Genomic DNA, 20,646 nt, shown 5'->3' on the forward strand with positions numbered 1-20,646 from the left:
TGATGGATCTATTACACGCTGAGGCGTCTCATAAACATTTAAATTTACAAACTAGTTATAACCATCTTTACAATAAAGCATGCCAAGAACTTTCCGGTCCTGAATTGCTCACCATCAACGAGCGCCTCCATGACATCTTGCGCATTGAATCCCGGAAATTACACAAAAAACAAGTTAATAAATTTAAACGAGACGGCGTACTTTTAGACACTGTTGTTAGAGAGCAGACCACATTAACTCTCAATCGTACCATCATAACCGGAAAAAAATCCCGGAATCGCCGATTCAAGAGAAAAAAACAAGGCTGCATGAACTCTACAAACACTGTAGTCAATTTGTCTTCAGTAGCTTTGTCGGAGACCGAAACTAAGGTACTGTCAAAAGGTCTTAATTTTTGTCCCACGCCGGGCAAAATAGATTCTATACTTTTGGAAGATGACCTAGACAAGTTAGCAAGATCCCTCAGAATCAAGGAATATTTTTCTAAGGACACCACAAAAAGTTCCACTGATAGTGACACAAGTGATCTCGACTCAGATGACGACCAAGAAGATGTCGATATTCCCAGATTCAGGAAAAAAAGTTCATGGATTCCTAAACCCAGTAAATGTGCTACTTTAGAACATATTATTGACAAAATTAAATCCGACGTAACACATCTGTCCACTGCTACTTCCCAAACATTCAACAATTTATCTTCTGAAGAAAACGAAGCCGTGCGGTTACTTAAAAACAGAGACGACATTATAATTAAACCAGCAGATAAAGGTAGCGCTGTTGTCGTCATAGACAGATGTGACTACATTCAAGAGGCGGAACGTCAACTCTCTGATGAGAGATTCTATAAGAAATTAGACTCTGACCCCACCCCTCAATTTAACAAAGAGATCACCACAAACCTGAAAAACATGTGTGAACAGGGACATATTGATGAAACCACATTTAAATATCTAAAACCGGAAAAATCAAAGCCGGGGCGTTTCTATCTTCTGCCCAAAATACATAAAGTCAATAATCCAGGTAGACCAATTGTTTCCGCCAATGACCACCCTACAGAGAAAATATCAGAATTTATTGACTTTCATCTCCGACCACACGTAGAAAATTTACCATCATATATACAAGACACAACACATTATCTTAAAAAAATGGAATCTTTGAACCCTCTCCCACCTGAAACGATCCTTGTCTCGCTTGATGTTACCTCCCTCTATACTAATATCCCCCATGATGAGGGTATTGAAGCCTGTAGGGAAGTCTGGAACTCTCGTAACACCTTACATCCACCAACTGAATGTCTCATCCAGCTTCTAACTTTGGTTTTAAAATGCAATAACTTCACATTCAATGGTGAACACTTTCTCCAAGTTAATGGAACAGCAATGGGAACAAAGATGGCCCCGTCTTATGCCAATATTTTTATGGGGAAATTAGAACAGAGAATTCTCAATTCTTTTCTTTATCAACCCCTCTCTTGGTTCCGATTTATTGACGATATTGACATGAAGTGGGATAATACTGAACAAGAACTAGAGTTGTTTATTCAACATGCCAACGATGCCCATCCCTCAATAAAATTCACATATGAAATCTCTGACTCTAAGATCACATTTCTTGACACAACAACGCAAGTGAGGGATGGAAACATATTTACAGATCTGTATTGCAAGCCCACAGACAAACATCAATATCTGTCTCCTTCAAGTTGTCACCCTAAACATTGCACCAAGAGCATTCCCTACAGCCAGGCCATACGAATAAAAAGGATTTGCTCCACCAACGATGTTGCCAAAAAACGACTACAAGAACTTCGCGGTCACCTAAAACATCGAGGCTACAAAAGGAAAGACATTGATAAAGGTTTTTCTCGTGCTAGCAACATCAGCCGAGATGAACTTTTACAATATAAAGTCAAAAAGGTCAACAGGAGGGTGCCTTTTGTGTTGACTTACAATCCAAAATTTGACAACTTGTCTCACCTTATCCGCGAAAGTTGGAAAGATATCGAAAAACATCCTAAACTATCCAAGATCTTTCCCGAGCCACCTGTACTGGCTTTCCGCAGGCCCAAAAGCCTTAAAGACTTGCTGGTGAGAGCTGAGTTATCCTCTCAAGCAGGCTCTTCGTCAGTGGGCTCTTGTAAGCGTTGTGGAAACAAACGATGTCTGACTTGCAAACAAATACTGGATACCCAGACTTTTAACAGTCACTCCACTGGTACAGAATACACCATATTTTGCAATGTTAATTGCAAGACTACAAATGTTGTGTATCTCCTACAGTGTAAATGTGGTAAACAGTATGTAGGCGAGTCAGAACAGCCGTTTCACAAACGAATGAACGGTCATCGTAGCGACTACCAATGCAAGCCAGACCTCCCTCTTAGTCGACATTTGAGATCCCCTGGCCACACTAAGGCAGATCTCAATCGACTGACCATTACTATCATTGACCACAACTCTGCTTGGTCTAGGGAGGATAGACTTACTCGGGAAAGATTTTGGATTAGAAAATTAACAACTTTGGCACCAAATGGGATAAATGAAAAGATGTAGTTCGACACCATGCAGTGCTTCACATCTGGGTTATATTACTTATTATTACAGTCTCCGTTTCTATTTCTTCACCTTACTCATCTCTAAAATAAATCTGTTGAATATAACAATTTAAATTGCTTAATTTTTTGAGGGATGTATAAGTACCAAGCCACGTCCAACTATTTTACTTTAGTCAAAATTTGTTATTATATTTTAACGGCCGTTTGTTTTAAACATCACAGACTCTAATGTAACTACACTACAGTTGTCAAATCTGAAATATTTAGAAATTTAGACCGTTCAGTGCTGTTTCTTTGGAATTCTTATTGACGCAATCTTTCTTGTAACATCATAATATCGACACCGTTAAAGCTTTAAAATTGTGCTAGTTCACATAGCACATCATTATTTTTATTTAAAGCATATATGTGAACTCTCTGATGTAATTAGTCATATAACCTATGTCATATTCAACAAATTTTTAGAAGGTGCAAGCGTCTTAACTGATGTTCGGTTTGCCTTTTTTATTGTATAAATTTCAAGATTTAGTAAAAGTTTAATCTAAGAAGACTTAAAGATGATTCATTTAACATCAGAATCTGACTGACGAAGGATATCTGTTATCCGAAATATTTATAAATAATTACATTTATAGTTCCTTTTTATATCATTGGTGTTGTTATGTACACTTTTTAGGCGTTTATATAATCTATTTTATTGTGTACATGTATCGTTACTTGTAACGATCCAGCTCCCACGTGGGAAAAATCGTTGACTATTATTCAGACGTTTGATATATATATATATATATATACAACTCGTCTAAACATCAACCCAACAATGTTAGATCTGTAAATTTGCTTTCGCAAATTTTTGGTTCTTCCCTCGCCGGGATTCGAACCCATGCATATATATATACAGTGGCGGATTTACCGGGGGGGCACAAGGGGCACGTGCCCCCCCCCCCCCCCCCAGTTCAGGTCAACAATTTTTTTTTCTAACATAATTTTATTGATACTGAAACTTCTTATCTAGTGCGGAAATTGTCACAGCTTGATTAGGCTTCTTAAACTGGCCGTTAATTAATACCAGCGTCCCCATGCGTGATTTATGACAACTTATCGGTGGGTGTGTAAATATTGACACCTGTGTGTAATATGTCTATGCAAAAGATTTTATGTAAAATAGATCAAAATACATTTACATTATGATTGGAATAATACAAAATTGTATTGGTTTATAATACAATACCGATTAAGGTTGATTATCAGGTGAAACGTCTGATCTGTGTTTTTGAAGAAAAGGTACAAACATTTCCTGTAAATGTACTTTTTTTCCAAAACTTTCTTTTTTTGAATTTATTTAGCAACAAATTAAACTATTTATTTTTTGATAACTTAGAAGATATGTTTTTTTTTAAATAATATCGTATTTCATTCCCCTCTTATGGAAGGGAAATCAACAAAAAAATTTACTCCCCCTCCCCTTTACCCTAATGCTTTCCCTCGTCCAGGAAAAATAAATTGACATTTCCTATTAAATAATCATTAATAAAATGCTACTTGATTTTCGTTAAAATTTAGTTTGTAACAGAATCTTGGACTTAAACATTTCTCTAAAAGCCGAAGCATGCAGTTATATTTGTTATTATTGGTCTTGTTTCAATTACCATGTATGTACATGGACGAGGCTATGCAAAAGGTCACCATTTATGAAGATATAAAGGTGTTTTGCAGATATTCGAATAATGTGCAAAAAAGTATAAGTCGGGGCCAAAAAATATAGATAACAGAATATAGAGTTGATGAAATATAAAGAAAATATTGTTTAAATTGTTGCATGGTTGTTAAACGTCCAGTGGCAAATATTTGATGCATGTTTAGGTCGAATATAATAAAGATCAATTGGCAATAAAGTGCAAAAGTAAAAAACTTAAAGCATATCGAAATACAGAAATAATGATTTGACACCCCCCCCCCAAAAAAAAAAAAACACAAAAACACACAAAAACAAACCTAGCACCCACTCAAATCCGCATATATATATTTAACAACAAAAATATTGGTTCATGGTGCCCCCCCCAGACATCGAAGTCCTGGATCCGCCCCTGATATACAACTCGTCTAAACATCAACCCAACAATGTTAGATCTGTAAATTTGCTTCCGCAATATATATATATGAGTAATGGATTTGATTTTGATTCAGCAACACTCAGTTTACATCAAATGATCTATGATCAATATTTAAGTTTGTGAGGTTTTTTTTATTAAAACATTATACGAAAATAATTTTGACTTTAATACTGCTTCTAGATTACACAGAATTTTTTTCTTTTGTTTCAACTCAGTACCTAAATTACATTGATGAAACTGATTCGGACTTTAAATTAGATTTAAAGAGTAATCTCCCTTTAACCATATCAATCTCCATAAGAATTATTTATTTGAAGCGGAGAAACCTTCGTCAATAGAACACCTGTATTCAACAACAGTGTATCTTTGTTCATGACTGTAATCTTAATTTTCTAAATAAAAGTACTATTTTAGACTTTGCTTTCTCTGCCTGTGCATCTGATGAAATGTGATACATACATCAAATAATAGATTTGAGTTTACTAGACAAAATATCAATCCAGTAAACACGTTTCTTAAAATAGCATTTAGTGACACAAACCCAATAATAGTATGGAAAAATACTCAATCTGGTTCTCCAAAGGGTACGCAGTTCTCGCACGTCTGTTGACATTCTAATATGTCTATAAATAGTACATAAATTATAAGTCGCGCTTAAACAAGCTTTATTTGGCTTTCTAAATCAAGTTATAGTTTATATTTAGAAAATGTGTCTCAAAAATAGTATTTCAAAAAATACAGCTGCTAAAACTAATAAACTCATATCGAACGTGTGACAACAAGGATAAGCTGTCAGAGCTGGATACACTGGTGAGGGCAATATCCCGATTTTATCTTATTAATGCCAAGGTATAATAGCAAACTCAATAGGAAAGATCGAAATAATATATCAGTCATCCTAAATTATTGATGGTAAAGCAAGATAAAATACATAATAGCCATTTAATGTAATATTTATTTGAAAAAAAACCATTTCGTAAATAAATGTGGGCTACAATACCCCTCTTCATACATGCACATAATGTATTGTTTTACAGAAAATTTACAAAACACATACTCTTTGGATGAAGGAAAAAGTAGATATATTCTGAAAGATTACGAATTTCGCTGCTGTTTATATTCATCCGAAACGTTTTGACTGGTATGCTATTGTAACAAACAATTTAAACTTAGCAGTCAAATCTGTGTGTTTATTGGTCTTGATTTTGAATCAATAGAATTACTTTGCATGTCTAATTTGTTGATAAGTTTTTAATGAAAACATCATATGGAAATAAGATAACGACTGAGATACTGTGTACAGCATTGTTTACTTAATGATACTACAACCTTCAGAATGATATATAGATATAAGAAGATGTGGTATGAGTGCCAATGAGACCGGCAACTCTCCATCTATGTCACAATTTATAAAAGTTAACCCTTATAGGCCAAACACGGTCTTTAATACGGATCATTTGCTCACACCGCACAATGCTGTAACCTTGTTGAAATTTTTTATGGCCATTGTTTTATTCCTGTAATATGAAGTTTATAAAGTCTTTATCTCGGACATATCATTAACGTCATAATTAATTATTAATAAACCAACGTTGATAACTATGACCCGACTTATCTTTCGGTTTGATTGTGAAACAAAGAAAGAAACTGTTTTCTATCATGCAAAATACGCAAATACAACCCAATAAATCGATTATCTGATTGTCTGCATATGCATATGTGTATAGTTAAATATCAGATGTTTGACACAATATGTTTGATAGAATATAAAATTTTTAAATCGATAAAATTTGACTGACCCTAATTTCCGGATAATGTAAATCGAACGTTCCGGAAATTCGGGTCCATTAAATTTTACCGTTTTTTAAATTTCCCCACTCATGTGTCGCTGATATTGTGGCGATTTTGAAAGACAGCAATGCCTAAATTTTTATTGAAATTGTCTATCTTTCTGGGATCCATTATTTACCTAACCTGGTGAAAACTTTTTGTATAATGGCCACTTCGTGTTTTAACTTAAATATGTTTACATTGTTTTTTCTATACTTTGTATTATTGTATTATAGCAGTAATTGTGTGTATTTTATTTTATAATCAACTATATACTGTATAATCATTTTAATATTGTATGTTCCAGAATGACAGAAAACGTGTGTTTTCTAACCGGCAGCTTTTAATCAATTGTACGTTACATTCACTTTTGCTTTTACCGGAAGTAACGGGTATTGTTATAAATTAATGACTGTATTGAACATGTTGATGTTATATTTTTGTATGTTCTTCGAATTAGTGATAGATATTAACGTATTTTATGTAAAGTTTATGTAGAAGGAAAGTTTTATTTAGATAAAAGTAATAACTCCTTACGATCTATTTTTGTACTGACGTTGCGCACCTTTTTACAGTTATAGGGCTGTAATGACGTCAATTTCTTAAACGTCAAGTGCAAAGACATTTGCCTTATAAGGAAGTTTCCTTATTTGGTAATACATTTTAACAATATTTGGAATTTCATACATGCGAAATAAAAACATTAGCGTCAGATTTATAGTATTTAACGTCAGTTCCAGCTTGTCCCTACCACCGGTTAGCAGCTGAATCTACGTGTCTGATTAATTTGTCAAGTACAGTTTTCTAAAGCAGAAGTTTTAAGTTCCTAAATATTGCAATATATATGCAATATAATTATTTATGCAGTTCATCTGATTTTTCCAGTTTCTTGTTTTGAACAGAGGCAGAAATTTGATAGGTTTTTTTTTGTTTTCTTAAATATACGTTTTGAGAATAAAGTTCAAAAACGAACTTCAACTTTGAATAGGATAAAGATGCGTGAAGTCGGCAAAAGTGTCCGTTTGTTTCAAATAGTTAGGTTGTTGTTTATATATATTCATAATATATGAAGAGGGTTATGACTTATTTATTTGTGTAGTATTTTACATGTATTTATATGAAAAGTAGCCGATAGAATCTGTGTTTCTTGAATGTTGATTTTTGGTGTATCTGTTTCAAAGAATATTTGTTCGTCTAATCTATATCATTTTCTACATTTGAAAATGCCTGTACCAAGTCAGGAATATGACAGTTGTTGTCCATTCGTTTTTAATGTGTTTTGTCATTTGAAATATGCCATGATAAGGGACTTTCCGATTTGATTTTCCTCTGAGTTCAGTATTTTTGTGGTTTTACTTGTTAATTGTTGATTGCTGCTTTAAGAGATTTATATCTGTTAGTTCGTGTTCCAGTTGTTATTAATAATGAATAAAAGTTGTTATACACTTGAAGCGATTTTGTGTTTACATTCAGCACATCAACGTCCATTCTAATGTGATACTTTATTGCATTACATATAACAATACAACCCGTCTTACACACACACACACAAACATAAAAAGGACTTTGCGCAACCTAGAAACTATGTATATGTGATATGCAGTATGCAGTAGCAGTAGTAGTCATTGTCTTGACCGTTCATATTTCCTGTTAAATTCTTTTGGTTCGTTGTTGGTGTTTGTCTGGTCTGGTGGTTGGTTTGGTTGGTTAGAAAGGTTCTCACCGTTTTGCGAACACTTTACGTTGATATATTGCTGTTTGTCAACGTAGTCAACATATTTCAGTCATTAAATGCTAGATTAACAGTTGACTTATGATAGGTGGCCATAAATTCGCAGTTTTTCATATGATTTAATAAAAAACAGCTTCGTTAATATCTGTTGTTTACATTAAAACAAAAATAAATTTACCGTATCGATTGCAGATTTTATATCTTATTGACACTTTGATTATGAACAACTATGTCTTGATTAGAAAGTTTTATTGCTTAAAAAAATATAAATTAAGACTAAAAACAAAATTTGAAATCATTCTCTCCGCTTTTTGTTTATGAGATTTGATCACAGTTAATATGATAAAATTGAGAATAAAATGGGGAATATGTCAAGGAGACGACAACCCGACCAAAAATCAGACAACAGCCGAAGCCCGCCAATTAGGTCGTCAGCGGAGGTGGTCCTCAGCTAACCCCTAAATAAAATACTAGTTCAGTGGAAAAAAGATTTCACACTAAACTGGAAAACATATAAATTAATTAAAATTAAAAAAAAATATACAAGACTTACAAAGGTAGGAGCTCCTGACTTAAGACTGGATTAAAAATGTGGAAGGGTTAAACATATTTTGAAACATATAAACCTCCACCCATACATCTAGCCAATGTTGAATAAAGAAAAACATAGCAATACGTTCAGTAAAACTTAGTTTAAAAGAAGTCCGAGTCCGATGACAGAATAGGTTATGATATTTTTACCAACTTTTAGTCTGAGCGTCATTGTTGAGTCTTATGTAGACGAAACGCGCGTCTGGCTTATTAAATTATAATCCTGGTACCTTTGATAACTATTTACACCACTAATTCGATGCCAGTGCTGGTGGACGTTTCGTCCCCGAGGATATCACCAACCATGCCAACCCAGTAGTCAGCACTTTGGTGTTTACATGAATATCAATTATATGGTCATTTCAATAAATTTCCTGTTACAAAACTTTGAATTTTTCGAAAAACTTTCTTATCCTAGGATTAAATTACCTTAGCCGTATTTGGCACTACGTTTTGGAATTTATGGTCCTCAATGCTCTTAAAGTTTGTATTTGTTTCGCTTTATAACGATTTTGATATGAGCGTCACTGAGTCTTGTGTAGACGAAACGCACGTCTGGCAATTATAATCCTGGTACCTTTGATAACTATAAGTTAGAACACAAAATAAAAGGTAAGTGTTTTGCAATTCTTTCATTTCTATTTTGTATTTTTTTTCAATGTTTCTGCTGTTCTCATGTTAATGAATCGTCGCCATTTTTACAGTCCGTTTATACACACGAGCATTTCAATCTGAAAATTTCTCTTTCAGAGAATGGAGCTGTCTACATACGATGGGGAAAGAAAACGTGTCCTCAACACAACGGAACAGAATTACTATATTCAGGTTTTCTTTTATTAGAAACTGTATATTTGCCAAACACGCTTGAATATATCGGAACAAGACAAAATCGATTACATTACAATGTCTTACAACAGTATTTAATATCAATACATGCAACTAAAATATAAATCTTTGGTTAAAAATCTAGTGGCGAAAATAAAGTCTTGCAAAACCTTATAGGCACGTATCATTCAGTATAGTACTTATTTTACATAATATATTAATAAAAATATTAAAAATACCAAACTCCGGGGAAAACTCTAAACAGATAGTCCTTACGCAAATGAAAAAATTAGAAGCTCAAACAAGGGTTGACAGATTGTCAGCTATCAAGGAATATTTAACAATCATTTTGATGCTATTGGCTCAATAAATGAACTTATTAATTCACTATCCTAATACAAAACAGTTAGCTATCGCAATCTTTGCATATGTTTTCTTTATTTGAGGAACATTTTTTTTTATAATGTAGATAAAGTATTATACATGGAGTGGATTTCACCTTTTTTGGTAGTTTTTATGGACATCACGATGTTTCATATACCTTGGAGCTCTGTATTGTTTATAAACTTTTCAAGAAAATAATATATAAATTTCCCTGTAAAGAGTATGCACAATGTTATCCATATTAAATATATACTTTTTTTCCTTTGTTATACCTTTTTCCTTTGTAATACCTTCTTTTTATTTACTTGTTTGAAACTTTCTTATTAATGAACCATGGGTGGCGGTTGGTTCGGTAGAACAAGTTCTCCAGCAGAGGCTCTTTGTCTTCCACATGATCCGGATTTTGTGACAAAAGATTCCACCACTACCGATTTCCATTGGGTATCCTCATTGTATGGTGCTGAATATCACGCTGGTACAGGGCCTTATAATCATGACGTACCTTGTGCTGTTTGTCGCGCGACTCTTAGTGAATTTCACTCTGGTACAGGGCCTTATAATCATGACGTACCTTGTGCTGTTTGTCGCGCGACTCTTAGTGAATTTCACTCTGGTACAGGGCCTTATAATCATGACGTACCTTGTGCTGTTTGTCGCGCGACTCTTAGTGAATTTCATTCTGGTACAGGGCCTTATAACCATGACGTACCTTGTGCTGTTTGTCGCGCGACTCTTAGTGAATATCACTCTGGTACAGGGCCTTATAACCATGACGTACCTTGTGCTGTGTGTCGCGCGACTCTTAGTGAATTTCACTCTGGTACAGGGCCTTATAACCATGAAGTACCTTGTGCTGTTTGTCGCGCGACTCTTAGTGAATATCACTCTGGTACAGGGCCTTATAATCATGACGTACCTTGTGCTGTTTGTCGCGCGACTCTTAGTGAATTTCACTCTGGTACAGGGCCTTATAATCATGACGTACCTTGTGCTGTTTGTCGCGCGACTCTTAGTGAATTTCACTCTGGTACAGGGCCTTATAACCATGACGTACCTTGTGCTGTTTGTCGCGCGACTCTTAGTGAATATCACTCTGGTACAGGGCCTTATAATCATGACGTACCTTGTGCTGTTTGTCGCGCGACTCTTAGTGAATTTCACTCTGGTACAGGGCCTTATAACCATGACGTACCTTGTGCTGTTTGTCGCGCGACTCTTAGTGAATATCACTCTGGTACAGGGCCTTATAATCATGACGTACCTTGTGCTGTTTGTCGCGCGACTCTTAGTGAATATCACTCTGGTACAGGGCCTTATAATCATGACGTACCTTGTGCTGTTTGTCGCGCGACTCTTAGTGAATATCACTCTGCTACAGGGCCTTATAATCATGACGTACCTTGTGCTGTTTGTCGCGCTACTCTTAGTGAATTTCACTCTGGTACAGGGCCTTATAATCATGACGTACCTTGTGCTGTTTGTCGCGCGACTCTTAGTGAATTTCACTCTGGTACAGGGCCTTATAATCATGACGTACCTTGTGCTGTTTGTCGCGCGACTCTTAGTGAATATCACTCTGGTACAGGGCCTTATAATCATGACGTACCTTGTGCTGTTTGTCGCGCGACTCTTAGTGAATATCACTCTGGTACAGGGCCTTATAATCATGACGTACCTTGTGCTGTTTGTCGCGCGACTCTTAGTGAATATCACTCTGGTACAGGGCCTTATAATCATGACGTACCTTGTGCTGTTTGTCGCGCGACTCTTAGTGAATTTCACTCTGGTACAGGGCCTTATAATCATGACGTACCTTGTGCTGTTTGTCGCGCGACTCTTTGTTCGTCTGTTATAATGATCCGTGGAAAGACATCTTGCTATTCTGGTTGGAAAACAGAATACTTTGGAAGAATGTCTGCCAGTTCTAATTACCACAAAGCATCCTCGCAATACACTTGCATTGATGAAAATCCTGATGTTTTGGAAGCAGGAGTTGCAGACAAGGACGGTTACCTGATTAACCCTGTAAGAGCAGTCTGTGGATCATTAAGATGTCCACCATTCTATGATAATGCATTGTTAACATGTGTTGTCTGTTCAAGCTTAAATGTGAACCTAGCTGTTAAGGTTCAAGAGTCGAAAAGACATTTACTACAGAATAAAAACAATTATTGATCTTTAATTTTGTTTGGTTTTTGTTTTGGAACCCGAGGGGGAAATTCACATTTACTATAACAACGGTTGCAGGTAGACAATTCTGGTAAAATTTGGTCTAAGTATTTGGGCTGTTGTGCTTTGATCTCTTTTATGCTACATTGTTACATTTGCGTAAGAAACAAATATAATAACGAACTCCGAGAAAAAATCAAAACGGACAGTCCATAATCAAATTTTAAAACAAATAGATAACAATTGTCTTATTCCTGACTTGGTATAGAATTCAGAAAGCAATAGACACAGTAGTTTGGGCCACTTAAACTATAAATGTAAAAGGCAAAGGTTTTATTGTAACAACGAACTATATATTGTTGTCAAATAAATGCACTGAGATGTCGATGCAAGAGATTAACATTAAATATATACATAATTTATATAGAGATACCATGATAGCTAAAAATAAATCAAAATGACAAATTTTATTTTTCCATCATCTTGAAATGCAAAATTTACACCTTGTCGATTCATGAAATCTTAGAATATATACAACTCGTCTAAACATCAACCCAACAATGTTAGATCTGTAAATTTGCTTTCGCAAATTTTTGGTTCTTCCCTCGCCGGGATTCGAACCCATGCTACTGTGATATCGTGACACCAAATCGCCTGCACTGCAGCCGTCCCGCTAGACCACACGACCACCTGGGCTCTCAAAAAAAGAGCTTTCGCTGGCCGTGTGTTACCTTTCCTCGTCAGTTTTAATCTAGCGGCGTACTACAGTACATGATATATAAGGCATGAAGATGTTATTGTTACAGATCAGCTAAATTATCTATAGTAAAGGATCCTACAAATTAATGTAATATACAGTCACAGAAAATAATTATATATATATATATATTGTATTAAATGATGAGGCTGTTTTTACAAATGTCCTTGGACTATATATAGCAGACTCTTTTTTTATGGCACGTGTATGATAATCAAAAGTCGTTTTATATCATTAACCGTTAACTTCATGAAAATTTGTATCTATATTTATATATTTAAAAGCTATATTTATATATTTAAAAGCTATATATGACTACACTAATTAATATGTCAAATAGAAATTATCATAAATAGTGTTAATAGAGATAAAGTAAGCTGTCTGGTTCCCAAGTTATTTTTAGAATATACGTTTCTTAATTGATATATTAACAAATCGATCTACCTGCTAATATCCTATCAAGACGTGTCAATAACGTTGGATTGTAAATAAACATAAAGTAAATAAAGGAGAGGTACTTAATTTCCCTGTTTATTACATACACATATGATATTTCTCAATGGCGGATATACAAGGGATTTCCTGTCGGGCTTGCAAGTTCATGCATCGTTTCACTTCTGAGGGTATTGATCAGTGTACACGGCCGATAACTTATAACTTTCCATTTTGAACTATCAGGTGTATAATATACATCTATTTCTTGCGTGTCCGAAAGTGATATAATATACTAGTCATAACTAAACTCATACGCTTGTTTATAAATAACATTTCTGGTGTAAAGAATATTATTTATAAAAAATATAAATAATACAAAAAAAACAAATTTGACGAAATGAAAATCTATTTCCATATTTTTTCCAAGGGTAAATTTGGGAAAATGTTATATATACTCGTTGTCAATAGTGGAGGACAGATTGGAACATACCAGAAATATTGATTTTAAAAAATGTACGCACTTGTCGGCAATTCGTTGATACGCCTGGATAGAAAGTTACGGAACTATAGCGCAATTCAAAATATATACATGTATACATTGAACATAAGAAAGAAACATTCATTTTGTGTTAATTGCGGTAAAAGTTTTGTAAATAGACTTGTCCACGTATACCAACAGTATGTAGTCACCGAATGTCGATAGACTATTGTATACCAGAAGAAGAAGAAGAAGAAGAAGAAGAAGATAACCAATTTGATTTAAATACAGGTCGGTGTATAACTTGCTTTGGTTCATCGAAGTTGTGGACATAGTAAAATCACAGATGTATATATCAATTAGACTGTTCTCGAATAAAGGAAGAAATTCGTCATCACCACAATTGTTCCGACATGCATGTAATATATATGCAACTGGACGTACACTAATAATTCCCAAGGGATGTGCATATTTTCCAGGAAAACTATTGAGTACCAAAGTTTAAAATCAATTTCCGGATTTATTTTCTTTCTTGATATTCAATGACAAGCAGTTTAAAGAATATACTGCTTGTCCGCTTTAGGGGTATTCTTGCCAGTTAAAACAGACTGATAATTACATTAAAAAATAAGGAAAGATGACATTAAATTTGTTCTGTCTCTATTTTAAACATCGTTGGTCAAATAGCTAAAGTGTTATACATTGTGAGACGAGGACTATTTTAATAAGGACATTCCCGATAATGTATTTATTTTGTTGATGTTTTTCACACTTGAAAAGAATACCTGTTCGTAATTTTTCGATTCCGTTCTAAGAAGATCCTTAAATTTCCTGTCAATATTTAAAAACATCTTTTTTTCAAATGGCTGAAGTATTCATGCGTTGGGAGATTTAAAATATTTTGATGAGAACATTAATTTCTAAATAGGTAAATAAAGATCGCTTTGGATGGACTAAATTATATAATTGCAATTGTTAATGATCTGTTTGAAATATTTTAAAAAGGTTGCCGGTTCTGATCTAAAATAGTACAATTTGTAGTTCAAACACTCGTGTTTAGAAGGCTATTTTTATTTATAAATTTATTCAATTAAAATAATTCAGTACTTTATCGTTACAAAAATAATCAGAAGTCATTTAAAAGTGAGCTTATGCAAAATATAAAAATATACAACAGCTATCCAGTTATTGTGTGACCTTATTACTCCCGTAAATTAATTTTAATTCTTTTTTTTTACATTTCTGTGTCTAAAACTATCACTGACTCCCGTTTATCATTCATACGAAATGTTGTTCACACCTGAAATCGTGAACCGTGACGTCTAGATCTCACTGAATGAAGATTAAAAGATTAGAATTACATAATGCTAATCTTTTAGTTACCTTGAGTTTAACTATGCATTCAACATTCACTAAGTGTCACAAAACAATACACATTTTATTTTCACAGCACTAGCAAGTGAAAATGTTTGCTGGAATGAAGCAAAAAGGTCAGAATACAAACATGTATTTTTAATTAACTATCGATCATGTCAGTTTCATTTGTTTGTTGAAAGTATTTGTAGAAAAAAATCATAAAAATTTTCTTTTGTATGATTTACTTTTATTACTTAAATTCGTATAAAAAAAATCCACACACAAATCCTACAATCTAATTTTAAAAGTTGCATGGCTATCACTTATTTTTCGTTGGTTAATAGCTACACCAAAAGTCGTCGATGCGCTTTAAATCGAGTTATTAGATGGTTAACGAACAAGACTTAAATGAGATTAATTTCACTCCCGGTAGGCAAAAAGACATAAGTCAGGAAGTTTGAAGAAATAAAATTAATAATTCCCAATTTTCTTCTTTATTAGTTTGCATATCAAAAGAAAACTTGGTGAATATGGTTTTTATTGTATTATTAACATAATAAGATGAAAAGTGAAAAATCGCAAATTATCCCTTTAAGGGGAGATAACTCTTTTGGTAAATATTATATACTATACTGATTAGGATTTTTTTTAATTTTTACTAGTAGCAAGAAAACAAGGTCGGTGACACCATTTTTTCTTTTTATTTCTTAAAACATATTATTAACACTATTTTCTTACAATTTATTTCAAAATTCTATCTCATATGTGTTTTTTCATGAACAATCCAACTAAATTTAGGCAATTCTCAACGACTCATAGCTTGGAAAATAGCACGGTGACCGATACTTTCATTATATTTTTGAAAAAAGCACTGTAAAATCATCTTTTTGGCAAAGTATAAGAAAATTTTATTACAAAAATTATATACTTAAACATTATAAGACATTTGATCGTCCCAGAAACTAGATAAAGGAAGCAGTCTTTTTTTAATCTACTCATTCAGTTATATTTAGGTAACCGATTTCTTTAATCTTTTTTAAGAAACAAACTGATTAATATAACAAAGATTAAGTGTTAAAATAAAACCGTGAAAATCCCTCCTTAATGTGAAATAGAAAAATGAAGATGGTTGTGATTGCAAATGAGTCAACTATTCACATGAGACAAAATGACACAGAAATTAAAAAACTATAGGTCACCGTACGTGTATGTTATCGTGTATTTAATGTGCGAAAAAATAGGAGTATTTAGTGAAATCGTTTGGTCTGTCATGTACAGATATTTGAATGAAGTTTATTAGACCAGTTAATCTCTCAAGCAATAATTTTAGAGGTTTTAATAGTTATCAATATTAATGTACGCCAGACGCGCGTTTCGTCTACATAAGACTCATCAGTGACGCTCATATCAAAATATTTATAAAGCCAAACAAGTACAAAGTTGAAGAGCATTGAGGATCCAAAAACATGCCAATTTATGTGAAAATCCCCCTGTAATCCCTAATGATAAGTTGTTATCAAATAGTACCTTTTTATTTATGTTGGTGTGTCTTTTTGTTTCTGTTGTTCTGTTGTTCTGTTGTTCTGTTGTTTTCCTCTTAAATTTGATGTGTTTCCCTCGATTTTAGTTGGTATCCCGCATTTTTTTCTCTTAATCGATTAATGACTTTTGATCCACGGTCTACCACTGTTGCCTTTTAAAGTAATAAGTATAAAAAACACATGAGAGCCTAAATTGTCCATGAAAGAATGAAGGTCATATATTTAAATATATACTAAACATTGAAAGAGTTTCGTCCTAGAACATTGCTTCGTCACTTAACAATTTTTGCGTATAAAATTACTATCTCATTATCTTTTCTACATGTAAAAGTTTTCTCATAGAAATAAAGAGAAAAGGGCAAAAAATGAATTCATACTTGCAGTAGCATCATAAGTTTTTAAATGCATAAAAGAAGATAGACTTTGCAATAGTTATGAAAGGTAGCAGGATTATAATTTAATACGCCAGACGCGCGTTTCGTCTACAGAATACTCATCAGTGACACTCAGATCAAAAAAGTTGTAAGGCCGAACAAGCACGAAGTTGAAGAGCAGTGAGAACCAAAAATTTCAAAAAGTTGTGCCAAATACGTCCAAGGTAGTCTATTCCTGAGATAAGGAAATCCTTTGTTTTTCGAAAAATTTTGTAACAGGAAATTTATAAAAATGGCCATATAATTGATATAAAACTTTTATTATCCTTTGACTTTAATATAGGTAATTGATTAGGGAGACTACTTGAAAGTCGTTTGACTGACACACGAGTTTCAAGCATAGTTTAACTGCTCAACTTTTTTCATTTTAATACGATGATCAAGAAAAGAAAACTGTCGTTATGAAGAAATCTATCCAAAAGGTTGGGAATAACCCCTTGAATGAGAGTAACCCTTTAATGTAATGACTACACATGAAATGAGGGATCAGTTTCATGTGATAAAAGCTTTTGATTTGTTGTAAAAACCACTTCTAAATACAAAAGGGCACATCAGTATTCTTCTTTCAAAGAAACTTTCCCTACGAACTATACTGATATTATATGATCAAAATATGTCCATTAATTCTGTTATATTCCAGGACTTATATCTTCTTTATAATTAAAAATATAGTGGCTCCCTCATTTAGAAAAGTTGTATAAAAAAACAATGAATATTTTTCACTTTTAAGTTTAAAAAATTCTGTTGTTTTAAAGTAAATGTTTAGTGTTTATTCATTAAAATGTAGACTCTAAAATAAGTCTGAGAGAATAATCATGGACACAATGGGGCAAAATCATCTTTTTTAAGGGAGGGGGGTAGAAAAAAAGGTAAATTTTAAACGAAAAATATATTAATGTTACTTGGCGAAAAAAAAAAAAGTGGCGAAAAATATATTGTTTTGGCGAAAGAGGTGGCGAAAAAAATAATTGACCCATGGGAAACCCTGGTTATGACATATGATAAAGTTTTCCTTTTATTCGTATTTTCTTTTGATAGCATACGTTTAACTGTTTGTATTTTTAATTTGTTTATACTGTCATGTTTGGATAACATAGATTTTCTAAAATTTATTGTTTTTCTTAAAAATAACGGGATATGATAAGAAAAAAATCAACAAAAAACAACGACGTATACAAAATAATATTGAAAAAAAAGTATTGCCGGGAACGAAGCACATGGAATAACGTGTGTCTTAAATGACTAAAAAAAAGTGCAACTACCCTGCTATTAAAAGTTGGGTTTTTTTCCTGAATATCTATAACAAAATAAATATTATATGGTGAAATAGCACCTCAAAATCTAAGCTATTGCTAAATATATGTTTTTTTCTTTTATTTGAACAATTAACGAAAAAATTGTACTTCTGCGTTGACATAAATTATCATTGTTATAGTCTTATTCTGCATTTTTACTGTTTAAAAATTTTTTAATTTTTCAAAATACTAAGGATACACAAGGATTGTATAACTTAAGCTGTATTTTGGAAAAACTTTCGGAAATTTGGGATTTCAATGCTCTTTTTCTTCGTTTTATACTTTTTCATTTTTTTATTGGAGCGCCACTGCTGAGTCTTTGTTGACGCAAATCTCGTCCGGTGTTCACAATTTAAATACTGGTATCTATGATGAGTTTAAGGTAAAACCATGAGAAAAAATGTACTTCAACAATTTGTATTGTGATGGGGGGTTGGTGGGGGTTAATAAATATTGATATACATCCAGGTTTTAAGTAAATTAGCATTATTACCTGGCAGCTGTAATTAACCAATTTGTTTTTGTATAGAATAAATGAAAAAATATAATTTTCATTTATATGATAAGAACATGATCCTTGCTTTGATCAGAAAGGGTTATATTCCACATCTAATGAGAAACTATTAAGTTGAATATATATTCTAGCCGTCACGATTATTGTACCTTTATGTACTGGTTTCTTGATTTATTTGAACTTAATTGAATTGCATAAGTTCTGATTATGTCCCACTTTGATTTGCCTTAACATATCATTTTGTTTAATGCCATTAATTTAACATGCCAGAGGGTACTTTATAAACACACTGCATTCCTTATTACATTCCTACCAGAACATTTTAATGTAGAATTGAGAATATGTTAAACTTTAAAGAGAGATCATTTATGCCAGAGTCAAATTTCCTATTTTAACCCGGATTTGGGTTTTTTTCTCAATCGATTTATGAATTTCGAACAGCGGTTTACTACTGTTGCCTTTTATATATATTTCGATATCCTGATGAGCTTTTAATTTTGCCATTTGAAAACGCACTTTTGTATTTTTGGTATTTTCCTTTTTTCTGAGACGGTCCTTGAAAACTGTCTTGAATTCATTTTTGATACTTTTTTTATTTAAATAATTTCGTGTACGCTTCACATCAAAAAAAATAATTGCAAAAAAGGCAAGCTAAATAAAAACTTCATCAATTACTGCCTCATTATATATAAGACTGTTGCTATTTATATTAGTTGATGCAGTTGTTAGAGTGGTAAAAAAAAAATTTAAATATAGACATCTGCCTAATTGAGCTATTTCGCTATATGAAGATCTCATTATCGCTTACATTTTCATTTGCTTCATTTTCCTTTTAAACTGGTAACATTGATTTCCAGTATATATCATTTTCTCCAAAGGAAAGGACAAAGGTAAGGTTTTAAACATTGTTGTATCGTATTAGTTTTATTCAATAAACTTACAAAAAGCATTGCTTTATAAAAATAAGAAGATGTGGTATGATTGCAAACACGTTTGTGTATGTTTATGTGACGAACTGACTGTCATACATTAGTTTAAACTTTTAACAAGAGATTCTTAGATTTCTAAATATTAATAAAGAATTATTTTGTATTCATTAAGATTGATTGTGAAAAGAGTTCAATTGGAAAAATATTCCATTTCATTTTTCTCTATGTCACGTGAGAAACGAATTTCGGTTGTTCGCTCCTCTTGTTTTTGAATTTTTTGCCAGATATCGGAATTCTCTGGTTTTATCCATGTACATGTAGCGGCATTTAAAAAAATCCCCTCTAACCCCTCCTTTTCTTTTGATAATTTTATTACATTTTTTTTTTTAAAGCCACACATGAAAATCCTATAAACTCTTTGTTATTTTTTCATATTTTTTTAAAGAACAAGGGTTCTAATTTTCAATTGCTTATATCTCGAACATCCTTCAACAAGAAAATTGTATCAAATTTTTTACATCACACGTCTATCCACAATTTTTTTTATGAAAAATATGAATTATGAAATGTAAAATGTTATTTAAGAATTATAGGTTCTTTTCAACTCAAACAGTTTAAGAAATACAATCATTTGAATGACAGAAATTGATGACAGGATGTAAAAAAAAAAGAGAGATGGACAAGACAGAAATTGCTACGTACGAC

At 32.9% G+C, this 20,646-nt stretch overlaps 1 protein-coding gene across 1 annotated transcript; it reads left to right on the forward strand.

Moving 5' to 3' along the window:
- The first annotated feature begins 308 nt into the window (after positions 1-308).
- Positions 309-9,664, forward strand: LOC139500237 (uncharacterized). The gene is made up of 2 exons (XM_071288978.1): positions 309-1,919; positions 9,575-9,664. Exons 1-2 carry the CDS (start codon positions 309-311, stop codon positions 9,662-9,664), a joined length of 1,701 nt encoding a protein of 566 aa, XP_071145079.1.
- The last annotated feature ends 10,982 nt before the right edge of the window (positions 9,665-20,646 follow it).

Source organism: Mytilus edulis, chromosome 13, assembly GCF_963676685.1.
Source record: "Mytilus edulis chromosome 13, xbMytEdul2.2, whole genome shotgun sequence".
Lineage (NCBI taxonomy): Eukaryota > Metazoa > Mollusca > Bivalvia > Mytilida > Mytilidae > Mytilus > Mytilus edulis.

Excerpts from the sequence above, each read along its gene's own strand:
- LOC139500237 (XM_071288978.1), top strand. The coding sequence starts at position 309 with ATGAACTCTACAAACACTGTAGTCAATTTGTCTTCAGTAGCTTTGTCG. Across the intron at positions 1,920-9,574 it reads TACAATATAAAGTCAAAAAG|AGAATGGAGCTGTCTACATA; the intron begins GTCAACAGGAGG and ends TTTCTCTTTCAG.